Source organism: Schistocerca nitens, chromosome 2, assembly GCF_023898315.1.
Source record: "Schistocerca nitens isolate TAMUIC-IGC-003100 chromosome 2, iqSchNite1.1, whole genome shotgun sequence".
NCBI lineage: Eukaryota > Metazoa > Arthropoda > Insecta > Orthoptera > Acrididae > Schistocerca > Schistocerca nitens.
The window spans coordinates 580,647,791-580,672,548 of NC_064615.1; the positions used below are offsets into that span (position 1 = coordinate 580,647,791).

Here is a 24,758-nt window from a genome sequence, read left to right on the forward strand (position 1 = left end):
GCTGTGCCGTGCTTGTGATCATTGCTTGTACAGCCCTCTCGCAGTGTCCGGAGCAAGTATGGTGGGTCTGACACACCGGTGTCAATGTGTTCTTTTTTCCATTTCCAGGAGTGTATTATCCTCATTTTGCTTTTGTTGATTTCCATCTTATATCCTCCTTTCAAGACCCTGTCCATTCTTTTCAACTGTTCTTCCAGGTTCCATTCTGTTCAACTGCTCTCTGACAGAATTAAAATGTAATTGGCAAACCTCTAAGCTTTTATTTCTTCTCCACAGATTTTAATTCCTACACCAAATTTTTCTTTTGTTTCCTTTACTGCTTGGTCAATATACAGATTGAATAACATCGGGGATAGGCTACAACCCCGTCTCACTCCCCTCCCAACCACTGCTTCCCTTTCGTGCCCCTCAACTCTTATAACTGCCATCTGGCTTCTATAAAAATTGTAAATAGCCTTTTGCTCCCTGTATTTCACCCCTGCCACCTTCAGAATTTGAAACAGAGCATTCCAGTCAACATTGTCAAAAGCTTTCTCTAAGTCTACTAATGCTAGAAACGTAGGTTTGCCTTTCCTTAATCTATCTTCTAAGCTAAGTCATAGTCAGTATTGCCTTACGTGTTCCAACATTTCTACAGAATCCAAACTGATCTTCCTCAAGGTCGGCTTCTACCAGATTCTCAGTTTGCAGCCGTGACTTATTAAACTGATAGTTCGGTAATTTTCACATCTGTCAACACCTGCTTTCTTTGGGATTGGAATTAGTAAATTCTTCTTGAAGCCTGAAGGTATTTCACCTGTCTCATACATCTTGCTCACCAGATGGAAGAGCTTTGTCATGGCTGGCTCTCCCAAGGTTATCAGTAGTTCTAATGGTATGATGTCTTCTCCCGGGGCCTTGTTTCAACTTAGGTCTTTCAGTGCTCTGTCAGACTCTCCCATTTCATCTTCACCTATGTCCTCTTCCATTTCCATAATATTGCCCTCAAATACATTGCCCTTGTATAAACCCGCTATATATTCCTTCCACCTTTCTGCTTTTTCATCTGTGCTTAGAACTGGTTTTCCATCTGAGCTCTTGATATTCATACAAGTTGTTCTATTTTCTCCAAAGGTCTCTTTAACTTTCCTGTAGGCAGTATCTATCTTATCCCTAGTGACATGCCTCTACATCCTTTCATTTGTCCTCTAGCCATCCCTGCTTAGCCATTTTGCACTTCCTGTTGATCTCATTTTTGAAACTTTGTACTCCTTTTGCCTGTTTTATTTATGGCATTTTTATATTTCCTCCTTCCATCAATTAAATTCAATATCTCTTCTGTTACCCAAGGTTTTTTACTAGCCCTCATATTTTTATCTACTTGATCCTCTGCTGCCTTCACTATTTCATCTCCCAAAGGTACCCATTCTTCTTCTACTGTATTTCTTTCCCTCGTATTTGTCAATTGTTCCATAATGCTCTCTCTGAAAATCTCTACAACCTCTGGTTTTTTCAGTTTATCCAGGTCCAGTCGCCTTAAATTTCCACCTTTTTCAGTTTCTTCAGTTTTAATCTACAGTTCATGACCAACACATTGTGGTCAGAGTCCACATCTGCCCCTGGAAATGTCTTACAATTTAAAACCTGGTTCCTAAATCTCTGTCTTACCATTATATAATCTATCTGAAACCTTCCAGTGCCTCCAGGCCTCTTCCACGTATATAACCCTCTTCCATGATTCTTAAACCAAGTGTTAACTATGATTAAGTTAGGCTCTGTGCAAAATTCTACCAGGCGGCTTCCTCTTTCATTCCTTACCCCCATTCCATATTCAAATACTACTTTTCCTTCTCTTCCTTTTCCTACTATCAAATTCGAATTCCCCATGATTATTAAATTTTTTGTCGCCCTTCAATATCTGAATAATTTATTTTATCTCATCATACATTTCTTCAATCTCTTCGTCATCTGCGGAGCTAGTTGGCATACAAACTTGTACTACTGTGGTAAGTGCAGGCTTCGTGTCTATCTTGGCTACAATAATGCATTCACTGTGTTGTTCATGGTAACTTAACCAAGTTCCTATTTTTTTATTCATTATTAAACCTACTCCTGCATTACCCCTATTTGATTTTGTATTTATAACCCTGTATTCACCTGACCAAAAGTCTTGTTCCTCCTGCCACCAAACTTCACTAATTCCCACTGTATCTAGCTTTAACCTATCCATTTCCCTTTTTAAATTTTCTAACCCGATTAAGGGATCTGACATTCCACACTCCGATCTGTAGAACACCAGCTTTCTTCCTCCTGATAACGACCTCCTCTTGAGTAGTCCCCCCCGGAGATGCGAATGGGGACTATTTTACCTCCGGAATATTTTACCCAAGAGGACACCATCATCATTTAACCATACAGTAAAGCTGCATGCCCTCAGGAAAAATTACAGCAGTAGTTTCCTCTTGCTTTCAGCTGTTTGCAGTACCAGCACAGCAAGGCCGTTTTGGTTAATGTTACAAGGCCAGATCAGTCAATCATCCAGACTGTTGCCCCTGCAACTACTGAAAAGGCTGCTGCCCCTCTTCAGGAACCACATGTTTGTCTGGCCTCTCAACAGATGCCGCTCCATTGTGACTGCACCTGTGGTACGGTTATCTGTATCGCGAAGGCATGCAAGCCTCCCCACCAACAGCAAGGTCCATGGTTCAAGGGGGTGAGAGGAGAGATAATGTGATGTATTCCATAGACTTAAAAGCACAGGTACTTCATGTAAAAATATAGAGATGCTTGTGAATTTTGCTCTTGCTGTACCTGGCACAAATGCTGTTGTGGATAGGGTATTTTCAATTATGAATTCCATTTGGATTGATGAGAAAAACCATTTTACCATTGAAACTACTGAAGTAATTGCAATAGTTAAGATTCACTATCAGGACCTTGCCTGTAAGGAGTTCTGCAACCTGCTATTTACCAATTCAAAGCTTTTGGAAGATATTAGGTCTTCTAATAAATACAAAGTCAGTAGCTGTGTTCCTGATGCAGCAGATACACGATATATGAATCTTTGATGTGTACATTAATGTTCATTTGTTAGAAATCATTCTATCAGTTTCTCAATATTGCAAATTTTAATCAGTTCTTGGAGAAACAATGAATTATAATATGATGCAGTACCATTACAATCATATTTTAAAGTGTCTTGTTAAAACACATGACTTTTCATGTTTTTAAACTTTAGTTTTTATTAATTTTAGTAAAGCTTTGTCACCATATATGCAGAATATTTTCTTTTTGTCTAGTGTCCCATTTTTTATCCCAATTTTTTTGCAAATGTCCCGTTTTTTCGTGTGATAAATTGGATCACCCTAGTCTAGTTCCAACTATCATTCCATATTCAAAGTCTGTTAATTCCCATCATGTGGTCATAATCACAGCAGAAACCTTTTCACATGAATCACCTGAGTACAAATGACAACTCCACCAATGCACTGTTCTTTTATACCTTGTGTACATGATACTACCACCATCTGTATATGTTACCTCAGTGTATATTCTGGTGCAAAAGTCTTTAACATGTTGCTAACCAGCATCAGACAGCAATTTGAAACTCCTCAGTAATTCCGAAACAAAATGAAAACAATTTATTAGCCACTTCTATATACACTGACAAGCTGGAACATTATGACTAACACCCATTGCATGATTGAAAGTTACCTGGAGGCACTGTGGGCATGTTACATGATAAAGAAAGTAAGTAAGTGAAGGAGAAATGAACGGGGAATAATTTGCACAACTATACAGGCCTCAAATGTGGAAATCCACTGATGAAATCAGCTCTGACAAACGGCAGTTGGTTATGGTCCAGCACCTGGGAACGAGCCTCTTGGAAACAGCAACAATGGCTGAGTTTCTGCATTTTGCTGTCATGACCATCTGTAGAAAGTGGTTGAAGGAAGATGAAACCACAAGGTGTTGGATGTCCACACTTCATCACAGAAATTGGAGCTCAGAGACTTGCCTGCTCTGGAAAACTGGATAGGGAATAATTTGTGGCAGGTCTTATGACAAAGTACAATATTGGTGCATGCACAGGTGTCTCAGAGCATACTGTTCAGCACACATTGTTGAACAAGGATTCCTCAGCAGTGTTCCCATATTGACACAGTGGCATCAGCAATTACTATTATTGTGGGCATGGGATAAGATTGGACTGTGGATCAATGGAAATGTGTTGGCTGGTTGGATGAATCACGTTTCTTGTTTCACCATATTGTGGTTGTGTACAGGTTCATTGTCATACAGGTGAACAGCTGCACAAAACATGCACCTCATCACAGATGCTGGTTGGTGGAGGGAAGTACTATACTATGGGCAAGATTGATCTGGACTTCCGAGAGACCTGTGATAGTAATCAAAAGCATTGTAACAGCTGTGGACTATGTGCAGACCACTTGCATTCATTCATGCTTGATTCTTGCCTAGGGGTAATGGCATCATTCAGCAATGTAACTGTCCATATCGCAAGGCCAGGATTATGCTTCAGGTGTTTGGGGAGCACAAGAGGGAATAGATGTAGATGTCATGGAGAAACTTTTTCAGTTTGTTTTCAAAGTTTCTTTGTGCTGTCTGTCAGACATGTTATATCATGGGATAAGAGACCCCAATATTGGTGTTAGCACTGTGCACTCTTTCTGTGGTACAGTCAACCTTAATGTGGAGTAATGAATGTCATATTTTATTCTGGAATGGTACTTATGTACATCATGTTCCTTTTTAACTGCAGTTGGTTATTTACAGCAAACTGCATGAGGCAATACATACACTATGAAGCAGTAGTTAAAAGTCCTAACTTCTTAAACAGATGTCTACACAATGGCTGTCAGTGAATACTGCATATTAATCTTGCAGCATGTTTTCAAGTAAGAAAAACTTTCCATACAGATACTTAAAATTTTAAACTTTCAACTGTTGTTGTTATTTGTCCACTGTGTTCTATATTTATCATTGTTATTGTATCTCTAGATGTGCAAAACAGTATATTTTGTGTTTTTTTGAAATTCAGAGTGTGATCATTTGCAGAAACCTACTCAATATTACTTATGTTGAATTGGTTACAATACTAGTTTAACCTGAAAAAGAATTAACTCTTCTTCTTGTATATTAGGACAAGACTGTATGTATGAGAAACAGTAGTGGACCTAAAATTCACTCTAGTCTTAAACATAAATGTGTTTTCCCTAGTCAGAGGAGTCTGTCCTGCTTAGCTTGGTTTATTTGTTAAGTACAATTTTCCACATGCTTTTGGTTAAATGGGACATTGTCTATTGATTGGCTATACCATCAGTTCCATAAAACCTCAGCTTATCTATCAGGATATCAATCAAATGCCTTAGATAGGTCACAGAAAATACCAACAGCAGCTATTTTGTTATTGTTTAATTTGGTGAGCCAATGTGTAAATGGCATTCTCAACTGAGGAACTCTTCTATAGCTGAACTGTGATTTAGTAAGGATATTGTTGTTGCTTAGGGAGAATACTATTCAAACAGTATGTCGCCTTCTTGAACATTTTGGAAAATGATGTTGATAGTGAAAGAGATTGGTAGGTATTCACATCTCTCCTTTCATCTTTTTTATAGAGCTGTCTAATAATGGTATCTTTCAGTCTCTCTGGAAAAACACCCTGAGTTAGTGATGCATTACATATTTCAGGAAAGACAGTACTTGTTGTGTGGGAAAATTCTTTAGTGTTCTTGCAAGCTGCAACCTAGTCATAAATAAAAACAGTGATTCAAGAAGTGTAAGATTTGTTTCTATGATTCTAATCTACAATTTAAAAAAAATGTCATCCAAATATAGATTTCACTCCATAGTGGGCATCTTCATCCATCAAAAAAAAGGGGAAACAATATAAACTAATGGACAATGTATATCGTGAGACAATAAATTATGACATAACGATAAGTAACTAGTTTCATGCTTATAGAATACATAAACTTTAAAAAATGTGATGAAACATATCCATTTAAAACATATCATAATATAATAAAACCAAAGTGGTATTGTCAAGAGATTTAAATAAAATTAGCTGTTGTTAAAATTAAATTAGTTGTTGTTAAAATTTGACAAAACTGATATATTCAATTAAGTAAAAGTATACAATTAAGCAAAAACTATTCTGGAAATACAATGTGTTTTAAGTTATTGTGGTAGTAAAGTGAAATACAGTAAAAGTGTAAATTAAAATAAATTTTTAAAAATAAATTAACAATTAAATGGATAAGTGACAATATCTGATGCTGAAAAACAACAGCAGCAATTTAAGGTAACAGTACTATATGTATGCATCAAGTTTAAAGAGATAAAAAAAAATTGCATTAAAATTATAGTGCAAGTAATAAACAGCAGCAAAATGAACAAAACTTAGTACTAGAGTAAGAAATCAGAGAGCTCTGTCGGCGTAGCTGCTGGAATGCAGTATACGCACGTACTGACTGGAGGAATATAACCACTGGAGACATTGTCTGTATTAGGAAGAGCATGGAGAACAGTATGCATATTCTTCTCTACAGAGTGCCAAAAGGGCATACTCTCAATTTATTGGAGGAACTTGAAATTTATTGGAGCAAGAGGCACAAACCAGGAAGAGTGCCCAACAGACAAAGAAACTTTGCAACCCAACACCTAATGCGTTTTCTTTGACAATGTATTACATTAATCACCTAATATTTCTATTATGTATACCTTCCCTGACCATTATCTCTGACAGAGTGCATTAAATATATTCCTTGTTTTGTTATGCTGCTCATGTCACCCTACTTGTTCAGTTTCCCTGTTTTATAACGTATGTTATGCTGTATCTGATCTTATTAACTGACTAGCAAAATAGTTTGTAATCCTTTTCTTGACACAACATATCACAATGTACAAAAGACCCTCTGGTGGTTGTGTTCTCCATTCAGTACTTGCCTGTGCCCCATGCTGGCAACTATGCCAACAAAAGTAACTGATTACTTACTCTAATCGTATGTTTTGTTTGTTGGGCTTTATTCTCTTATTCACTTATTATGCAATTTTCTTAGCTCCTCAGACTTGATACATGGATCTGTTATTACTTTTATCTGAAGTTTTTCGGCATCCCATATTTTCACTTGTCAATTTCCTTTTTAATAATTAAAAAGAAAATAATTTAGTTTAGATTTTTAATATACTGTATTTATTTTTTATACCTCTGACAATGTATTAAACATTCTAATTTCAGAATAGTTTTTACCTTTTTGTGTGTATTTATTTAATCGCATATCTGTGTATTTGTCTAATGTGCACACTGTAGAAAAATCTGACAAGTTTTCATTGTAAAAATGTTTTTTCAGTTGCAATTGCTTCCCAGTTTATTCTGAATAGTAGCAGCATTCACATTATGAATCTGCTGGAAATGTGGCTGATCTCACACTATTTCATTGGTTCTGTTCGATGATGCCTATGTAACTCTGCTTGGATCTCTTGACAATGTCACTTTACCTTTATAGTATTAAGGTATATTTTAAATGCACATGTGTCACTACTTTATTATGCTTATGTATTCTATATGTTTGAAATTAGTACCTTTTCACTATGTCATAATTTACTGTTACAAGAATATAACAGAGGGAAACATTCCATGTGGGAAAAATATATCTAAAAACAAAGATGATGTGACTTACCAAACGAAAGCGCTGGCATGTTGATAGACACACAAACAAACACACAAAATTCAAGCTATCGCAACCAACGGTTGCTTCGTCAGGAAAGAGGGAAGGAGAGGGAAAGACGAAAGGATGTGGGTTTTAAGGGAGAGGGTAAGGAGTCATTCCAATCCCGGGAGCAGAAAGACTTACCTTAGGGGAAAAAAGGACAGGTATACACTCGCATACACACACATATCCATCCGCACATACACAGACACAAGCAGACATTTTCATTTTTCAAAATGTCTGCTTGTGTCTGTGTATGTGCGGATGGATATGTGTGTGTATGCGAGTGTATACCTGTCCTTTTTTCCCCTAAGGTAAGTCTTTCTGCTCCCAGGATTGGAATGACTCCTTACCCTCTCCCTTAAAACCCACATCCTTTCGTCTTTCCCTCTCCTTCCCTCTTTCGTGACGAAGCAACCATTGGTTGCGAAAGCTTGAATTTTGCGTGTATGTTTGTGTGTCTATCGATGTGCCAGTGCTTTCATTTGGTAAGTCACATCATCTTTGTTTTTAGATATATTTTCAAAATGTCTGCTTGTGTCTGTGTATGTGCGGATGGATATGTGTGTGTATGCGAGTGTATACCTGTCCTTTTTTCCCCTAAGGTAAGTCTTTCTGCTCCCAGGATTGGAATGACTCCTTACCCTCTCCCTTAAAACCCACATCCTTTCGTCTTTCCCTCTCCTTCCCTCTTTCGTGACGAAGCAACCATTGGTTGCGAAAGCTTGAATTTTGCGTGTATGTTTGTGTGTCTATCGATGTGCCAGTGCTTTCATTTGGTAAGTCACATCATCTTTGTTTTTAGATATATTTTCAAAATGTCTGCTTGTGTCTGTGTATGTGCGGATGGATATGTGTGTGTATGCGAGTGTATACCTGTCCTTTTTTCCCCTAAGGTAAGTCTTTCTGCTCCCAGGATTGGAATGACTCCTTACCCTCTCCCTTAAAACCCACATCCTTTCGTCTTTCCCTCTCCTTCCCTCTTTCGTGACGAAGCAACCATTGGTTGCGAAAGCTTGAATTTTGCGTGTATGTTTGTGTGTCTATCGATGTGCCAGTGCTTTCATTTGGTAAGTCACATCATCTTTGTTTTTAGATATATTTACTGTTACATGATTAGAGTTGATTTCATTTTTTCAGACATACCTGAAGACAGTCACTATGGACCAAAATCTATACTCTGATGACAGTTTTTGTGATCATACACTGTAATTAAATAAATAAATTCTTTAGTACTCTGTTAGAAACACCATCAAATCCAGATGAGCTTTTATTTTTGAACAAATGTATTATTTTCTTAATTTCAGAAGGAAATGTGAGTGACACATCCATAGCATTGAATTTTGTGAACTGCTTCTTAAACATATTGCTTTGATTTTTGTCTTGAACTGCTTGTGCCTATACAGGGTGTCCCAGGAGGCATGACAATTCAAGGCAAAAAAGTAAAGTAAATATGGGCTCTAAAATGTTTACCTCAAGAACTATGAGTACTTGTTCATATTTCCTACTATAAACACATGTCTTCTACTGAACAAGTGCTCATAGCTCTTAAGATAAGCATTTTAATGGTCATGTTTACTAGACTTTCTTTTCTTGTTTTGGTCCATACTACCTCCTCCCAAAATATGGCAAGAAAAGAGCTTACAGCAGAATAGATTTGTGTTACAGTATCGAAGATGAAGAAGTACTTATAGCTCATAAGTTACACATTTTAGAGCTCATGTTTTCTAGATTTTCTTGAGATGAATGTTTGTTCCTGTCATATCCCTCCCGGACACCCTGTATTTTCCGCTGGAGTTAGGAAATGATTATTAAATATATATGCTACCAGTGGCTGATCATTTATGGTGCTCTCATTTAAATCAATAATGATGTTATCCTGATCTGTGACCTACTGCCTTGTCTCTCATTTCACTTCATTCTGTATAGATTTAAGTCTGTTGACAGAATTACTGATTTCTGACATAATGTTCATGTTTTTTTAATAATTTTTCTTAGTAATTTAGAGCAATTTTGTAATGTGCAACTCCCTTTTCCTCTCTCTCTCTAAGTGATCCATGGCTTTTTATGAGGACCCTAAATGTTCTTTCTAGTTAGTTTATGAATTCATTATAGAAGAGATAAAGTTTTGTTTCAGCATTTGGTTCCCAGTCCATCTCTTGCAAACTATTCTTAAAAACTTCTGTCCTTGAGTTGGTAATTATTGTAACTGATGTCCATTGAGGGGAATCTACATTGTAAGGGTTGGTCTTGTTTACCCTAACTACCTGCGAAAAATATTTCTAGTTCTGCTATCTTTATGCACTTGTCTTTCACAATTAATAACTAAGAACAAACTACAAGAGACAAATAAGGTTTCCCTTTCATTTTTCCTATGAGAGTCCTTTAGAAAATCTACATTGAAATCACATCAGACAATTAACTACTTCCTGATGTCTGGCACATAGTACTGTAAGACATCCATAGCCCTCACAAACAGTTCAAAATTCCCCAGTGGGGATAAATATACAGTTACAATTTCTTTGTATTTAACTTCTCTAACCCTACAATTAAGTGGTGTTCAGACAGGCACACGATTATCTTTGTAGAGTTCTTTAGACCTTCCCAACAGACAAAAAAGTCTTCTACCATAGTACTTAGTCCTCTAATTTTATGATGAAATAAGCACACCTTACTTTTCTGTGCCTTCTTAAAGATTTTATGGGGCACTTCTGTTATTGTATTGTCTTTCCTAAACTCAGACTCTGCTCTAAAAAGGTATCCCTCTGACATCAGTAATCACAAGAATCTTGCTTTCTGTAATGGCTGCTATCATAAAGAAAAAGCAAGGGAGGAAGATTAGTGTTTAGTGTCCCACTGACAATGAGGTCATTAGAGGTGGAGCACAAGTTTTGATTGCAGAAGGATAGGGAAGGAAATCAGCCCTGCCCTTTCAAAGAAAACATCCTGGCATTTGCCTTAAGTGATTTACGAAAATCATGGAAAACCTAAATCAGGAAGACTGGACAAGGATTAGAACCATCATCCTCCCGAATGGAAGTCCAATGTGCTAACCACTGTGCCACCTCACTTGGTCCCCATGTATAGAAGGGAGTAGGAATCAGTGTAGTTACTTTGGTTCTGTAAAGACAGATATCAGAGTCATTACTGATTTACATTGTTTATTGTTTTAGTGAATTATGATCATGAATGAAAAGTATGGATCTGTTATAAGTTTGTGAATGGTGGGTTTGGTTGCAGTGAATGTTACTAGAGGTTTCACAGAAGAAAATTTGATTTAGACATTTCTGAGGTGCTAATGAGACCCTCTATTGGTATTTGCTGAGTTCACATCTGGGATAGGTTAATATAGGAGCATAAAGAGAAGGTCTGTGTGTTTCGGGCACATCTTTAGATACCAGGGAAATATGTAATAGGCTTGATTGTGTTGGTGACAGCAGGAAAGCAGCGCTTCTGGCTGGCAGGAGAGTAGGTAGAAAAAAATTATTGCAGATATAACAGAGAACTTGTAAGTGATTGGAAAGAGCAGCAATTATAGCAATAAAACTTCAGGTATAGAAAAGTTTAGGAAGAAGGAAGTTCTGCTGTGATGTTGTATTCATAGTGTACTCTGTCAATTGCTGGAAACATTATGAGTTGCAGGTCATCAGTATATTTAAATCTAGCGTATGGCTCAGATGAGCAGCATAGCATCATAAAGTGTTCATTAGTGAATCAGGTAACAGTCTGTACAGGGATCCTTTTTTAGAGATCATAAAGGAAGAAGTGTTCACTATTCATGCCTAAGCAGTGGATATAACTATTCAGCTCAAAAATATTTCTACTGATTGCTTAAAACACCATCTATGACTTAATGTGTTGTCCTAATGGAATAAATATTCCCAATATGTTGTAAAACATACAACTACAATATCCACACACAAGAAACATGTTCTCAAAACTTGCCTTTTACGAAATAAATTTCATGTGTTCTGACACAATTTAAAAAAATACCAAAATGGATATTCTAAATGTGACAACATAAGGTACAGTACGTAAAGGAATACCTCTAACAAAAACATTCTCATCTTAACCTCATAAGCAGGAGGTTACTGTCCTCATTCCACAGTGAATTTATTTTGTTCTAACACTATAGGACATAACAAAAACTATTTTTTTAAATAGCTACTGATTGAGAGATGAAGCAAATGCATCTTAAATGGTGAGGATAATGCTTCTAACTTCTGTACTTGCACATTAGAACTTCCAGGTTTATCTTTTGTGAACTGCATTTATGAGTAAATAGCTCATCACCTGTGAAATACTGTCCTGCTTAAAGTAACTTTAAGTTTGAGATTACTGGCAATATCTGTTCACTGGGCATTAATGGACACACATAGTGTATATCTCTACATTTTACAGTACCCAAAATAAAAATTCTTCAGTGGACATAAAAGGGCAAATAATTTATTACCTGAATCTATTTTTTCTTTCACAAATTCATTCTCATCCAAAGTTTCAAGACTGACAAGTTCCATACAGCGATCACGGCAATACTTTCTGGCCTCCAACCAGTTCAGAGGTGCAATTGGTGCTGGTTGATTTTCCCAGGAGCATAAGTAACCATGGCTGCGGAAAACTGCATGAATCTGTCCTATAAAAGTAAAATACAGTTTTTCAACATTTCATGATTCTGTTAGTGAAGTAACAGAACATCTCTGTTTCCACACTCATAAACCAATATATTCAAGTACATTTCACAATTATAAAATGTAGAGGTCTTCAGTAATAACATAATTTGGAGTTAATTCATCCAAGAACAGTGAATTGGTAATGTCTAGAAAGCAATGTTGTTACATTTTTGTCATTCTTTGGATAAATGTGGTTACTTACGAGTCAAGCACAATGATGAATTCCATTTTTCTGTCTCAACAAAACTAATGGTGACATATGCTACAAGTAACAAAGTAACTTTCATTTCATACACTCCCTGTTCAGCTGACTAGTAACAAACATGTCAACACCAAGTATAGCATGCTGATAGGTTTCTAACTGCTAGCAGCATTTGCTTTTCAAAACAAGCTGTTTAGCAATTGCTCATTTCAATAAAAACATCAGTCTGACATTTCACAGACAGGCTTTTTCCTGAAGCACGTTTAGTATTCACTGACTACATAACAAGCTACTTGCAAGTGAAGCCAATGCCTCTGTTGTGAACTAAGACTTCAAAGTAATATTGCCACAGTGGGGCAAAACTGTCCCAGATCTGCACTTTTCCAATCAGAAATTATTGATTTTGACATGGAAAAATTATGATTTAGCAGTTTTCAATATATATAAAGATCCAGACGTCAGTGATGATCATCAGTTACTCATAGGCGGCAATAAAATGAGGAGTTTTAAAACAAAGTGAAGCAATTTCATTACAACATGAATAATCATACAATTAAAATATCTTAACACAAAATTCGACAAGGCCTTCTTTGCACAATACAATCCTACAGCAGAGAGAAAACAGTAAAGAGTGAATAAAATGCCTACTTTACTTCCCACCTTAAATATGGTCACATTATGGAGAAATTCTAAAGCAGATGTCAGCACATTCAAACTGCAAAAATGGGCCATTACAATTATGTTTGGATGCAAATCTAGAAACACATGTAAAGCTGTGTTTAAAATATCTGGTATTCTTCTGGTTCCATGTATCCACATTACAGAAAAACTCATATTCTTTAAAATAAATGTAATAAAAATAAGGACAGTAGTGTATAAAAACTTTTATATTCATGATCACTTTACTCGACAAAACAAAACTTACATGACTTTTTAAAAAAATAATATTACTATCACAGCTCTGCATGAGATCTTTTCAAATGAAACATCCCGGCATTCAAATATGAATTAGCAGATGAAGATTTTCTGCCCAATCCTCCTGAATGCAAATCCAGTGCATTCTTCGCTGTGCCACCTTGTTCTTTTTTCCCCCATTTTGATTGTCACTGAAAATGTTGCATGATCAATAATACATATGGCTTGTATTGTACAAAACCCCATTTGTAAATGTATGTAATGATGAAATGTTCTGGAACACCTACACTTCCTCTAGCTTTCTACCCTGCAGTCAGTTGCCACTTGTACAATCTTATAGGCTTTCTCATCAAAATTGATAACCTAGTTTGGAGTCCTTTTACTTTTGAGATTTTACATATTTCAACAGCTCCATTCTTCAGGTGTGTTTAGGACAGATCTCAGCTGCTGACTGTTAATTTTCTATCCAAATTGTAAGCTCTGAAAGGTGGTACATTAAATTTAACAGCTGAGAGCTAGACTACACACATTAGAAGAAAAATCTAGAGAAATTGTCAAAATATCATGTAAAAGTCTACATTAATTCAGCTGCAAAAATTTACAATGCTATTTATTACAATTCTTAGATGTGACATGGGCACCCACTACTTGCTGCTTGTTGGTGTTTTTAGTATCATTAATTCTTTTTCAATAATTATTATGGGATATCATTAACATTTCAAAAGCCTAGGCATTTTCCATGATGCTCCTGCTGAGCCATCATAGCATAACACTACTCAAAACCTCTCAAAACCAACAGTTATCACTATTATCTGTATAGAGTCGCTGGCATGTTGCGGCGAAGCATGCTGGGATATTTTTACTTCCCCCCTTGTTTTGCCATCTGCCTCGTTAAAATTCATTTTTTCACTTTTAACTAATTACCAATAACATTCATGAGTATAACCCACATTTTCATTTTCATAAAAGAGAAAGGTTGGCACTCAGTCTTAAAGAACATAACAGTGTGTGAATCTTTTTATTGTGCCTATCGCGACTCAGAATCACTGCTATATGGTGAGTAGCAACTTTTCTTCTCTGGTATTATAACACCAGATTCAATTTTGTGCTTAGTTTTACAGATGTAATTGATTTTCTAATTTATTTCAACTATTCCTAGTTAATATCTTTCATTATAAGGCGAAATCAGTAATTGTTTCGTAACTTAAATTCTATTGTCGACTTATAAACAAATACAAAATCTGTACTAAGTATAAACATTTGGAGGAACAACTAATAGTATTCTTAAAGGATTTATTTGGCTCTATTCGAAAACACATTAGCAAAGCCAGCCCTTAATTAAGGCCAAAGTATTTTCCAGTTTCTTCAAAAGTATTGTTTGCATACCTATATATGTTAATTTCATCATTTTAACAAATATTTCAGCTTAAACCTTGTAATAGAAGAAATTGTTAAAAGGAACGAACTTTTTGATGTATTCAGTTAATTTAATGAGTTAAGTTTTAATTGTAATTTCTGTGAAATGCCATATGATTGTTAGACACACATGCTGTACGATTGTTCGCCTGTCTAGGTTACTTCCCTTCGAGTGGAGCCTCCCATCATTCAGAAAGTCTCTCCGCAGTGCCGTATGATTGTTAGCTGGTTATATGTATACAGCTCGCATTTCAATGTCACTGCTTGCTGATGGTTTTAGTAATTGCATAATTTCACAGGGACTTTGGCCTCCGCGATTGCCTGACCTAACACCACCTGACTTTTTCTTCTGGGGTGCAGCAAAAGCAACTGTCTATAAAAACCATCCATAATCCATCAATGAATTGAAAACTGCAATATCCACTTTCACTGCTTCTGTTACAGAAGAAATGTTACAGCTTGTGTCTGGAAACATGATCAGAGAAATTGAATTGTGTATTCAACAACAGGGGGGACACTTTCAACATTTAATGTGAAAATCTGTAAGTAAAAATGAATATTCAATAAATTAATAACTTGCATTTCATTGTTTCATTTCGGTATATTCACTGTGGCATATGGCACACATGGCTAACAATCTTACGGCACTGCAGAGAGACTTTTTGGACACCCCATGTTTATACATTAGTGCTGTAGCGAGCACCTGCAATCTTTGACGGAAATAAAAAAAGAGAATTAAAAAAATGGCATCTTTCTTCAAAGATTTTCCTCCAAGCAATGAGAGATGGCACTTGAGACATTACACTCATAGTCATGAGAAGCAGGATTCAATTGCCATTCAGCAATTCTGACACTGGTTTTCCTTCAACCAATACTGGTAGATGCCAACATGGTACTTTCAACAGGCCGCTCCTTTCTTTTCTCCGTCCTTCTCCAATTGAGTTAGTGCTAACTTTCTAATAATTCAGCATGGATGGGGCATTAAAGTTTAACCTTCCTTTTCCTGAGCATTCTGCTCTTCAAAATTTTTGATGTTTTTGTGACATTTATCTGTAAGATTCACACTGCTACCCGTCACTGTTGCCCATCTTGTACACATTCATATTTTCTATTAATTCAGTCTACTTTGTGGCTTACAGGCTAAATCATTATTTCAGAGAATGCAAGAATGTGTTTTACCAATTCACAAATGTGCTGCTGTTCCCCAGTAATGAACCAAAGCACAAGGCTTACTGCGGTGTGATGCAAAAAGCAAGGCGCCAAGGCAAGATTGGTACCTCGCAACAGAACTACAAGTAAACAGTCTCTGCCAAAAGCAATGACGAATAAGAGATGGTGGTATAGACACACCAAGAGGAGTTTCCATATGCTGCCACATCAGCTCACTGTGTATGAGTGCAGTGCAGCTCAGCCCAGTTAGCAATCATAACCAAAGATTACAGCATCATCTCTCTACCAAGCAAACAGTGGATAAATTGTATTAGATAGAACTCTGCATAAAAGTTTTATAATCAATTGTACTCTGTGTGAGGAGACTTGTATCTTGTTCTTTATCAAGTGTTACATTAATGTTCAGTGACAGTAATAAATACTCCTAACATTTCTATCGATGTGTATTGTAACACAGTTAAGAATTTTGTCTTATTCATGTTATGATTATGTCATATAATATTTTGCATATTATGGTATCATCTCAGACCCCTCCATGGAGTAAAGCTAAGAATTCACCAAGGTACCAATTAGTGTTATTTCATCTGGTACAAAAAATGACGATGAGTCTTGTTATAAACTTTCTCGCCTCATTACAATGTCAGCTTGAAGTGTGCACATTCACCTCATGCACTGTCTACCCTGGGTTTGCCTAGTGTATTTTGATATTTCCTGCATATCATACAAAGTTTTTAATCATGTCTGAGCCACCATATGAAACATTTCTAAATGTTGTTCAGTTTCAGGCACAGCTAGATTGAATGTCTGCTGCTCAGTCTCCGACAGATGACTCAGTTGCTACTGAAACAAGCAACACTGCCACTGACTGCTGCACCCAAGTTGCACCTGTTCAGTAGTAATGAAGAGGATTGATCAGAATGATGAAGGCCCACTATGTCGCATATAACATTATAGGTTGGCACACAATGCATTTTTCCTTTCAACGGTTGGACCCGACTCTCACCCAGAAACTGTGGATTACAATGAACTTATTAGGCTGCTCAGTGAACATTTGTGATGCTCAGGTGCATGTTGCTGCAGCAAGGTTTAAATTTCTCCATCTCAAGAAGCAGCCTGCACAAACTTTAAAACAGTGGATTTCTGAAAATTAGAGGGCTAAAACAACATTGAAGGGTTAAATGTTTTTGTGGACTCAGTTATAGTGATGTCATGTTATGTGATGCAGTCACACAAAATATGTCAATAGACATGTATTTGCACTGCTATTCTCTAACTGTCAGATCCTGGTCTGAAACAGTTCTGTTGAATATCACACTATACTGCACACAACTGAAGTTGATTTTGAGGCTCCACGTATTTATATTGTCAAAAGTGCATAAGACATTCAGTCTAAAGTTCAGGCTAATATTAAAAAGAGTAAAAGCAGGGCTCAGACTAACAGTAAATGTAGAGACAAAAACTTTCAAGCTCATGGTACATGAGGTGTGCTACAGAATACAGTGAGGAAGCCTTGTCCTCGTGCTTATCAAAGCATGACAGAAAAGCTTGTACTTGTCATGAATCAGAATGTTTCCAATGTGGTAGGCAAGGTCATATGCAAACAGTGTATTTACAAGGCAACCAGGGTGTGGGTCAGGTCAAGTGCCAGGCACGCACATGGTCAACGAAGCAATCGACAAATGCATGTTGTCACTGCCATTAGAACTGGCACTTGTGAAGGCTCACGTTTCTGCATCACAGAAATCTTGTGTTATATGTCACATACAGGAGAGCAAACTTTTTGTTCTTTCTTTTGTCCCAAAATAACAATTAAATTTCAGTAAGGTACTAGTGTTTCTGTTTTCCTTATTAATAAAGACAAATATGAAAGGATTAGTAGTCCATGGCTCAGGAGCCTACTTCTGTTCTGTCTGACTGTAACGGATATGAAATACCAGTACTTGACATGTGCAGTTTGGTGGCAACTTTTTCTGAAATTACAAAATGTGTTTTATTTCAAGTACTCAGTTCTAGGAACAGTACAAACATTTTCAGTTTAGACTTGTTTGTTTTGTTCAACCTGTGCATACAAGACAATGTGTAACGACTCAGTGTTTCAGCACCTCACATCACTGTTTCAAACTTGTGAACCGCACAGTGAATTGTCTGAACCAGGTTTAGGTGGGGCTGAAGATTTTGAAGCATACAATGCCATTAAAGACAATGTGCAACCATGATTTTTTTGCACAAGGCCTGTTACCCATGCAATACATGAGCAAGATGTGCATGAACTGCAAAGATGAAAAGACAATGGGGTTATTCAATCAGTTTCTGCAAGTCAATGGACACCACCCTTAGTCACCCTCAAAAAGCCATCAGGAGGTTTACATAGCTGTATGTCGATTTTAAAGCTACAGTAAACCCACAAACTGCCATGGATTGGTTTCGTCTCCCATGACCGGAGGAACTGATGGACAGATTGGGACAGGGCAGATTCTTGTCTAAGAATGACTTATATGAGGCATACTTGCAGTTGCCACTGGATGAGCAGTCCACGCAATATCTTGTGATCAACACTCACCAGGGTTTGTTCAAGTTACAAAGACTACCATTTGGAATTGCTTCAGCTCCCACTATTTTTCAGTGGTTCCTGGAACAATTAACAGCAAAAGTTCCTTCATGTACAAGCTACTTTGACAAAGTTGTTGCAGGTTGTATGCCTGCTGAACATTTGGCAAATTTAGATTACTTGTTTCAAGCTCTTTCTGTGCCTGGCTTAAAGTGCAGCCAGGGAAAGTGCTCCTTCTTCCATGATGAACTTGAATATTTAGGACATGTAATAAATGCACAGGGTATTCATACTGCTAATTCACACTTGTCTGCAATTAAAGATCTGCCAGCAGCCCATAACATTAAGGACTCGCAGCTGTCATGGGGAAGTGTACCTACAATATTAAATTCACTGCACATGCTGTGCCAATTGCTGCTCCACTGAACTGGCTGGACCAGAAAGATATTTGCTTTACGTAGTCCTAAAATGTTAGGCTCAATTTCAGCAACTAAAGGACACATTATTAAGTCATAATTCATTTTGACCCAGCTCTAAGCCTGTTGTATTAGCTGTGGATGCATCTTCTTATGTGTTTGGAGCTGTGCTTTCCCACAGAACTGGATCTCCTGACAGGCCTATTGCTTTTGCCTCAAAAACTCTACACAAGCCACAGTGTAATTGCAGTCAACTCAAAAGAGAGGCATTTACCACTATCTATAGTGTTACCAGGTTCCACCAATGGTAGGAAGGTCTATTTTTTTACAGATCATCAGCCTGTAACAGCTTTATTCAATCCTTCCAAGACTGTTCCACCATGGACAGTGCAGAAATTGCAACACTGGACTCTGATATTGTCTAATTAGCAGTATGAGTTGTACAGGTGCACTGCCCAACATTTGACACTGATTTATTGTCTTAGTTACCAGTCAGTTCCGACACAACATTTAATTCATCTGAGGTATCATGTTATCAAATTAATACTCAGGATTTTGAAAGTTGTCAAAATTTTCCACTCTATTTTTAGTGTACTGTCACAGCAACTGCTTCTGTCTCAGCTCTGCAAGTTGTTTTGTAGTACGTGCGCTATGAGTGGCCATGTAGTTTGAAAGAAATTCCCCAGCCAGTGGGGCATCGCTCTTTGTTGCATCATCATGCACAATCTGCACGTTCAGGTGTCCTGATGTTGCATACAGACAATGATGAACATGTTGTGATTCCTCACTCCCCCCCAGCGAGAAGTTTTGTCTCTATTCCACCAAGGTCATTGGGGTATAGTTCGCAAATAGCAACTCAACTGACATCATTGTACTTGGCAGTTCATGGCTGCCGAGATAAAGCAAATGACTTTTTGTTGCAAATGTTTGTGCAGAATGTCAATCAGTTCCATTGCTCCATTTCCAACACTTTTTTGAGAGACCACATCCAACCAGACCGTGGCAATGCATCCATACTGATTTTGTGGGTCCATTCTTGAACACACAATGGCTGTTGGTGGTAGATGCATGGAGTAAATTTGCTTTTGTTGTCACCTTGACATCCACCACTACTGGAAGTACGGTATCAGCTTTGTCTTTTATTTTTTTGTGTTGAAAGATTTCCTGAGGTCCTGATCACAGACAATGGACTGAGTTCACATCAACTGATTTTCAACAATTTTCTGCCGTCGAGGGCATACACCATATCTCTACTACACCTTTTCACCATCAGTCTAATGGTGGAGCTGAACAGTTTGTTCAAAGTTTCAAAAGTCACATGGAGAAACTCCCCCAACAAATGGGAGCAAGCCTTAAAGATTTTTATTTCTTCCAACTACTCCTTTCCATGTCACTGGCAGAATCATTACACAGCCATCACCACCGTACCCTGTTGCATCTTCTGTGGCTGCAGTGGATACAATTTGTTCTCCCATATTGGACAAAATTTCAGCTGCAGAATGAAGTCTTCCTTAAAGTTTTTGACAAGAAATATGTATGGCAGCATGGTGGCATAGCAAAAGCCTTAGGATGTTGTTCTTACATTGTACAATGTTGTTATGGGCTGCATTGTGTAACCCCTCGTTACATGTATGGTCCTTTTTTGAAACTAAAATTTATTTGAACTGGCCATGAACAATTCCAATTTTTCGTATAAAATCACAGAGTCACATTTTAAAGAAGAAAAATTTTATAAAAGAATAATAAGGGCCCGTGAAATGGAGAATTGTATGCAAACTAGCAAGAGGCTTTATTCTACGAGTTTCTAATAAAAGTCCCTTTTGTTTCATAACTATTATAGGAACCCAATGCATGTATTGTTAATGTCTCTAGCGTCTGTGATTCTTTAGCATCTGGGAGTCTATTGTTTGAGATTTTGGTGTCCGAGCTTTAAGCGCTGCACTTCTGGATATTCGCAACTGTGTGAAATAGTTAACCTCATTGGAAGCCAGGCTAATTGCAAGTAAATTTCTTTGACTTTCAATTATACAACCTGTTTAGACATTTATTATTGGGCTTAAGTATGACTATCCATTGCAGTGAATCATATCAAATAAACTGTGTTAACTGAACCCTGTGACTTTTGTAGGAATTAATTCGGTCTACATGTACTATCCAAAATCAAAGATATCAATTCATTTTGAAACACAAATCATCCGCCTAGTAAATGTTAATGAGCACCTTTGGTGGCAACTGCTAAACAATGCTGCTAGCTGATGGTAATAATTTGAATTTAAACTTACTGATCAACAAACATTGACTACAATGACAGACACCTTCACTGATCATGGAAGTGCCAGCAGGCAGCAATAGGGAGTGTGACAAATGGCACGGTTATGTGGGGCTCAAAGGTAACAAATCAACAACATATGGTTCATACATGTGATTTTGTGAATTATTTAGTGACTGTATATAAACGAAATAACCATTTGTATAGACTTATTCATGTTACATGTTCACTGCTTCGAGAAACTACACCCAGAGTAACAGGAAGGAACTACTACTATGAACTGAAAGGAACAGACGCTGTGCCTGAGGGAGGCACACATACAGGTATTATAAACAACCCAAAATCCAAGTACATATCGAAATAATTGACATGAAGAGCTTTCCATAATAATCAATATTTAAAGTTTGAGTCATAGCTCACTGTGGTTCAATTAAATACAATGTAATAGCTGATGAATGACTATGGCCCATTTGTCGCATGGTCGAATTGATATTGTAGCCTACACAGTATTTGTGTGTTGTGTATCTGTAGTTGTATTTGTGTTGATTGGTAGTAATCTGCAGTATTTGATCATGTCAAAGAAGTCCTATGGGTTGAGATCTACTGTAGAGGATGTGAACAAAGATATGACTAAGGAGGAGGGAATGGAGATGAATGATTGTAGGATAGAAAACATATTCCCTGAACAGATGAATAGGGCAAATTCAACCGGAGCAGACTCGTTTTTGTGACAGAAACGACTGAAAGTAACACTGTAAGAATATCAATACCCAATAATGATTCCACTGTATGACCTAGCACAATGGGTAAACCTACAAATGAAGTGGGGGTGGAGGTTTTCTTGACTTTTTAATTAAATTCAAAGAGGAAATATCACAAACTAATCATGAACGGGATCAAAAGAATTGAGAATTTAAAGAGGAAATATCACAGACTAACCAAGACTGGGATCAAAAGGATTGAGAATTTAAAGTGGAAATATTACATGCTAATCAAGAATTGGATTGAAAGGATCAGGAATTTAAAGAGGAAATCAAACAGGTGATTAAGTCATTAGTTGCTCAAAATAAGGAAAGAGACAATAGACTGGCTAAGGAACTTGAGAAACTGAGACTGGATTTAAAGTCAGCAAGAAGTAAAGATGACACCTCACAGGGACCAGTAAATACTTTAGAGAAGGATGTGAGAGAGACAAGTAAAGAGCAGTCTGCTGTCTCAGATAGAATAGATGGTCTGTCGATCAAAGTAAAAGATCTACAGTTAACAAGCCATGAGTATATTGACGATTACTTAATGGGTCAGACAAAGAAGATTGAGGAAGAAATGTCTGACCGGACAGAGACCAAATCAGAGGGGGGGGGGGGGAGGGGGGAGGAAACCCAAAGGTTTGTTTTGTTACAAAGATATGAAGAAATTTTATGGATGAAATCTTTAGTGACAATTAATGGAACACTGAATGAGAAGCTTTATCTAAGTAGTTTGTTTTAGTTCAGTAGTATTACAATTTACTGTTTTAATAATGTTCTGATCTTAGTGGATATAAATGCATTCTTTGTTTAATAGTATAGTAGTTAATGACAATAAATTTGTCAACACTTGTTTCTGTAATTTTTGAGTGCCTCAAATGTAACTGTTATGGAACAGAAGCTTTAGATTTAGAACAAGCACAATGAGTTATCGAATTTATTTGCATATCAAACTGTTGCGGTGCTGGTTGCCCAGTGAAGTGTCAATTATTTCAACAGTGTTGTGCCTGGAACTGAATAGAGCAGAATTTCAGCATAACCTACGGAAGTGGAAGTGATCTTAGCATTAAGAATAATTGTGAAACAATGAAATATCACATGTACAAACAGTTAGTGTCTAACACCAGTGGGAAAATGAATGCTGTGAACTACTAGAAAGGCTAAAAGACTGCATACATTAGTGAACATGAACACTGATTGCTGGGAATAAAATTTAATGAGTGACATTAATGGAGATTATGTTTATATACCAAATGTGTTCTTTATGTTCTATATTCATCATTCTGGAGCACGTGTGATCTTACCAGTCACTGAGACCACAGTCCAAACAACCTGATTGATTGTTGGTGTTATCTAATGGGGTGAGTCATCTTTTGGCTACACAGCTCCAGAAACGGTAACAATGAGGCATGAGACATCCCATAATGTAGGCAGAAGGTGTCGACATTGGGAGTTCACTCGCCTTGCAACCCAGGGATAAAGCAAGAACGAGCAAATATGAACCACTTGCCTGAAGTTCATCACTTGAAGACATTATACCAGAAGCAAGCTGTTTGTTGATGTCAACTGGAAATTTGATTGTTAGTGTAGTCAAGAACATCTTGGAGGTCTACAAGCAGCATCAGTATAAATCAGATGAAGAATTAGAAGAAAAAAAAAAAAAAACATTGCCACAAAGGTCAGCAGCTGTAGGCAATCCGAAGAATGCATTATCAAGCTTAGCAATAGAGATGAAGAATCGGTGAATGTAAATTGAAGAGGTCATGTTTGTTACAAGCTATAAGAGGAGGCAACATGGATCAAATAATGAAAACATTGTGCTGCTTAGCCACTGAAGAGGCGACATGACATACACAATTATGTTTCAAGCTATAAGACCAGACAACATGAGTCAAACAATGAAAAAGTCATGTTGCTTAGGCACTGAAGAAGCGGTACGACAAAAGATGTTGTAGATTACCCATATTCCCTATGTCCCACTGTTGCAACTCCACATATGGCGATCAGAACCCAAATAATCACTCTTGCAGCCACACAGGGGTGGCGTGATGAATGGACACCACAGGCTTCGACAGGCAAAACAACAGACAAGGCTAATTAATGAAGTATTTAAGATTATAGATAGATTATAATGTGTAATTAATATACATTGACTTATTCAGTAACAGGCATAGAGTGAATATTTAAGTCGTGTCTAGTATCCAAAATGAAATTTATAATTAACTTTAAACTGACTTGTGTTGTGTCACCTCTCTTTCTTGTAGCTTGGCAAGGTGAAGAATACTGGCTGGGCATTACACCTTTGCTGATCAGGGAAGTGCCAGTAGGCAGCAATAAGAAGTGTCACAATTGGCATCACCAAAACCAGCTGTGGTGCTCTTTGCGTATGTCAATGATTTGGCCACAGAATTTTTATCCACAGACCTAGCACACCATTGGTCTCTGCCACATCAGTCATCTCTGCCTTTTTGCCAGTTATGGATGGCACCATCCAGAGTGGGGCCCATGGAGATAGACAGCACACTGCCACAGCAGTAGCAGTCACCACTGTCACTGATGTTGGCATCTGTCCTGCAGCCTGAACCAATATCTGTGAAGGCATCATCCCTGGACAGTCATCATCATCCCAGAAGATCCTCTTGCTGTTCGATGAACACCACATCTGTGTCACTGGATACAGGCATGCACCTTTGG

General features: G+C 37.3%; 1 protein-coding gene across 1 annotated transcript in view; it reads right to left on the reverse strand.

The window, feature by feature from the left end:
- LOC126234502 (uncharacterized) overlaps positions 1–24,423 on the reverse strand; it is a 115,963-nt gene extending 91,540 nt beyond the window's left edge. Inside the window, exons 1-2 of the mRNA XM_049943196.1 lie at positions 24,300–24,423; positions 12,166–12,345 (exon numbers count right to left, since the gene is read on the reverse strand). Of these exons, the coding sequence (XP_049799153.1) occupies positions 12,166–12,229 (64 nt within the window). The 5' untranslated portion in view covers positions 12,230–12,345; positions 24,300–24,423. The remainder of the gene's footprint in view (positions 1–12,165; positions 12,346–24,299) is intronic.
- Between the last annotated feature and the right edge of the window lie 335 nt (positions 24,424–24,758).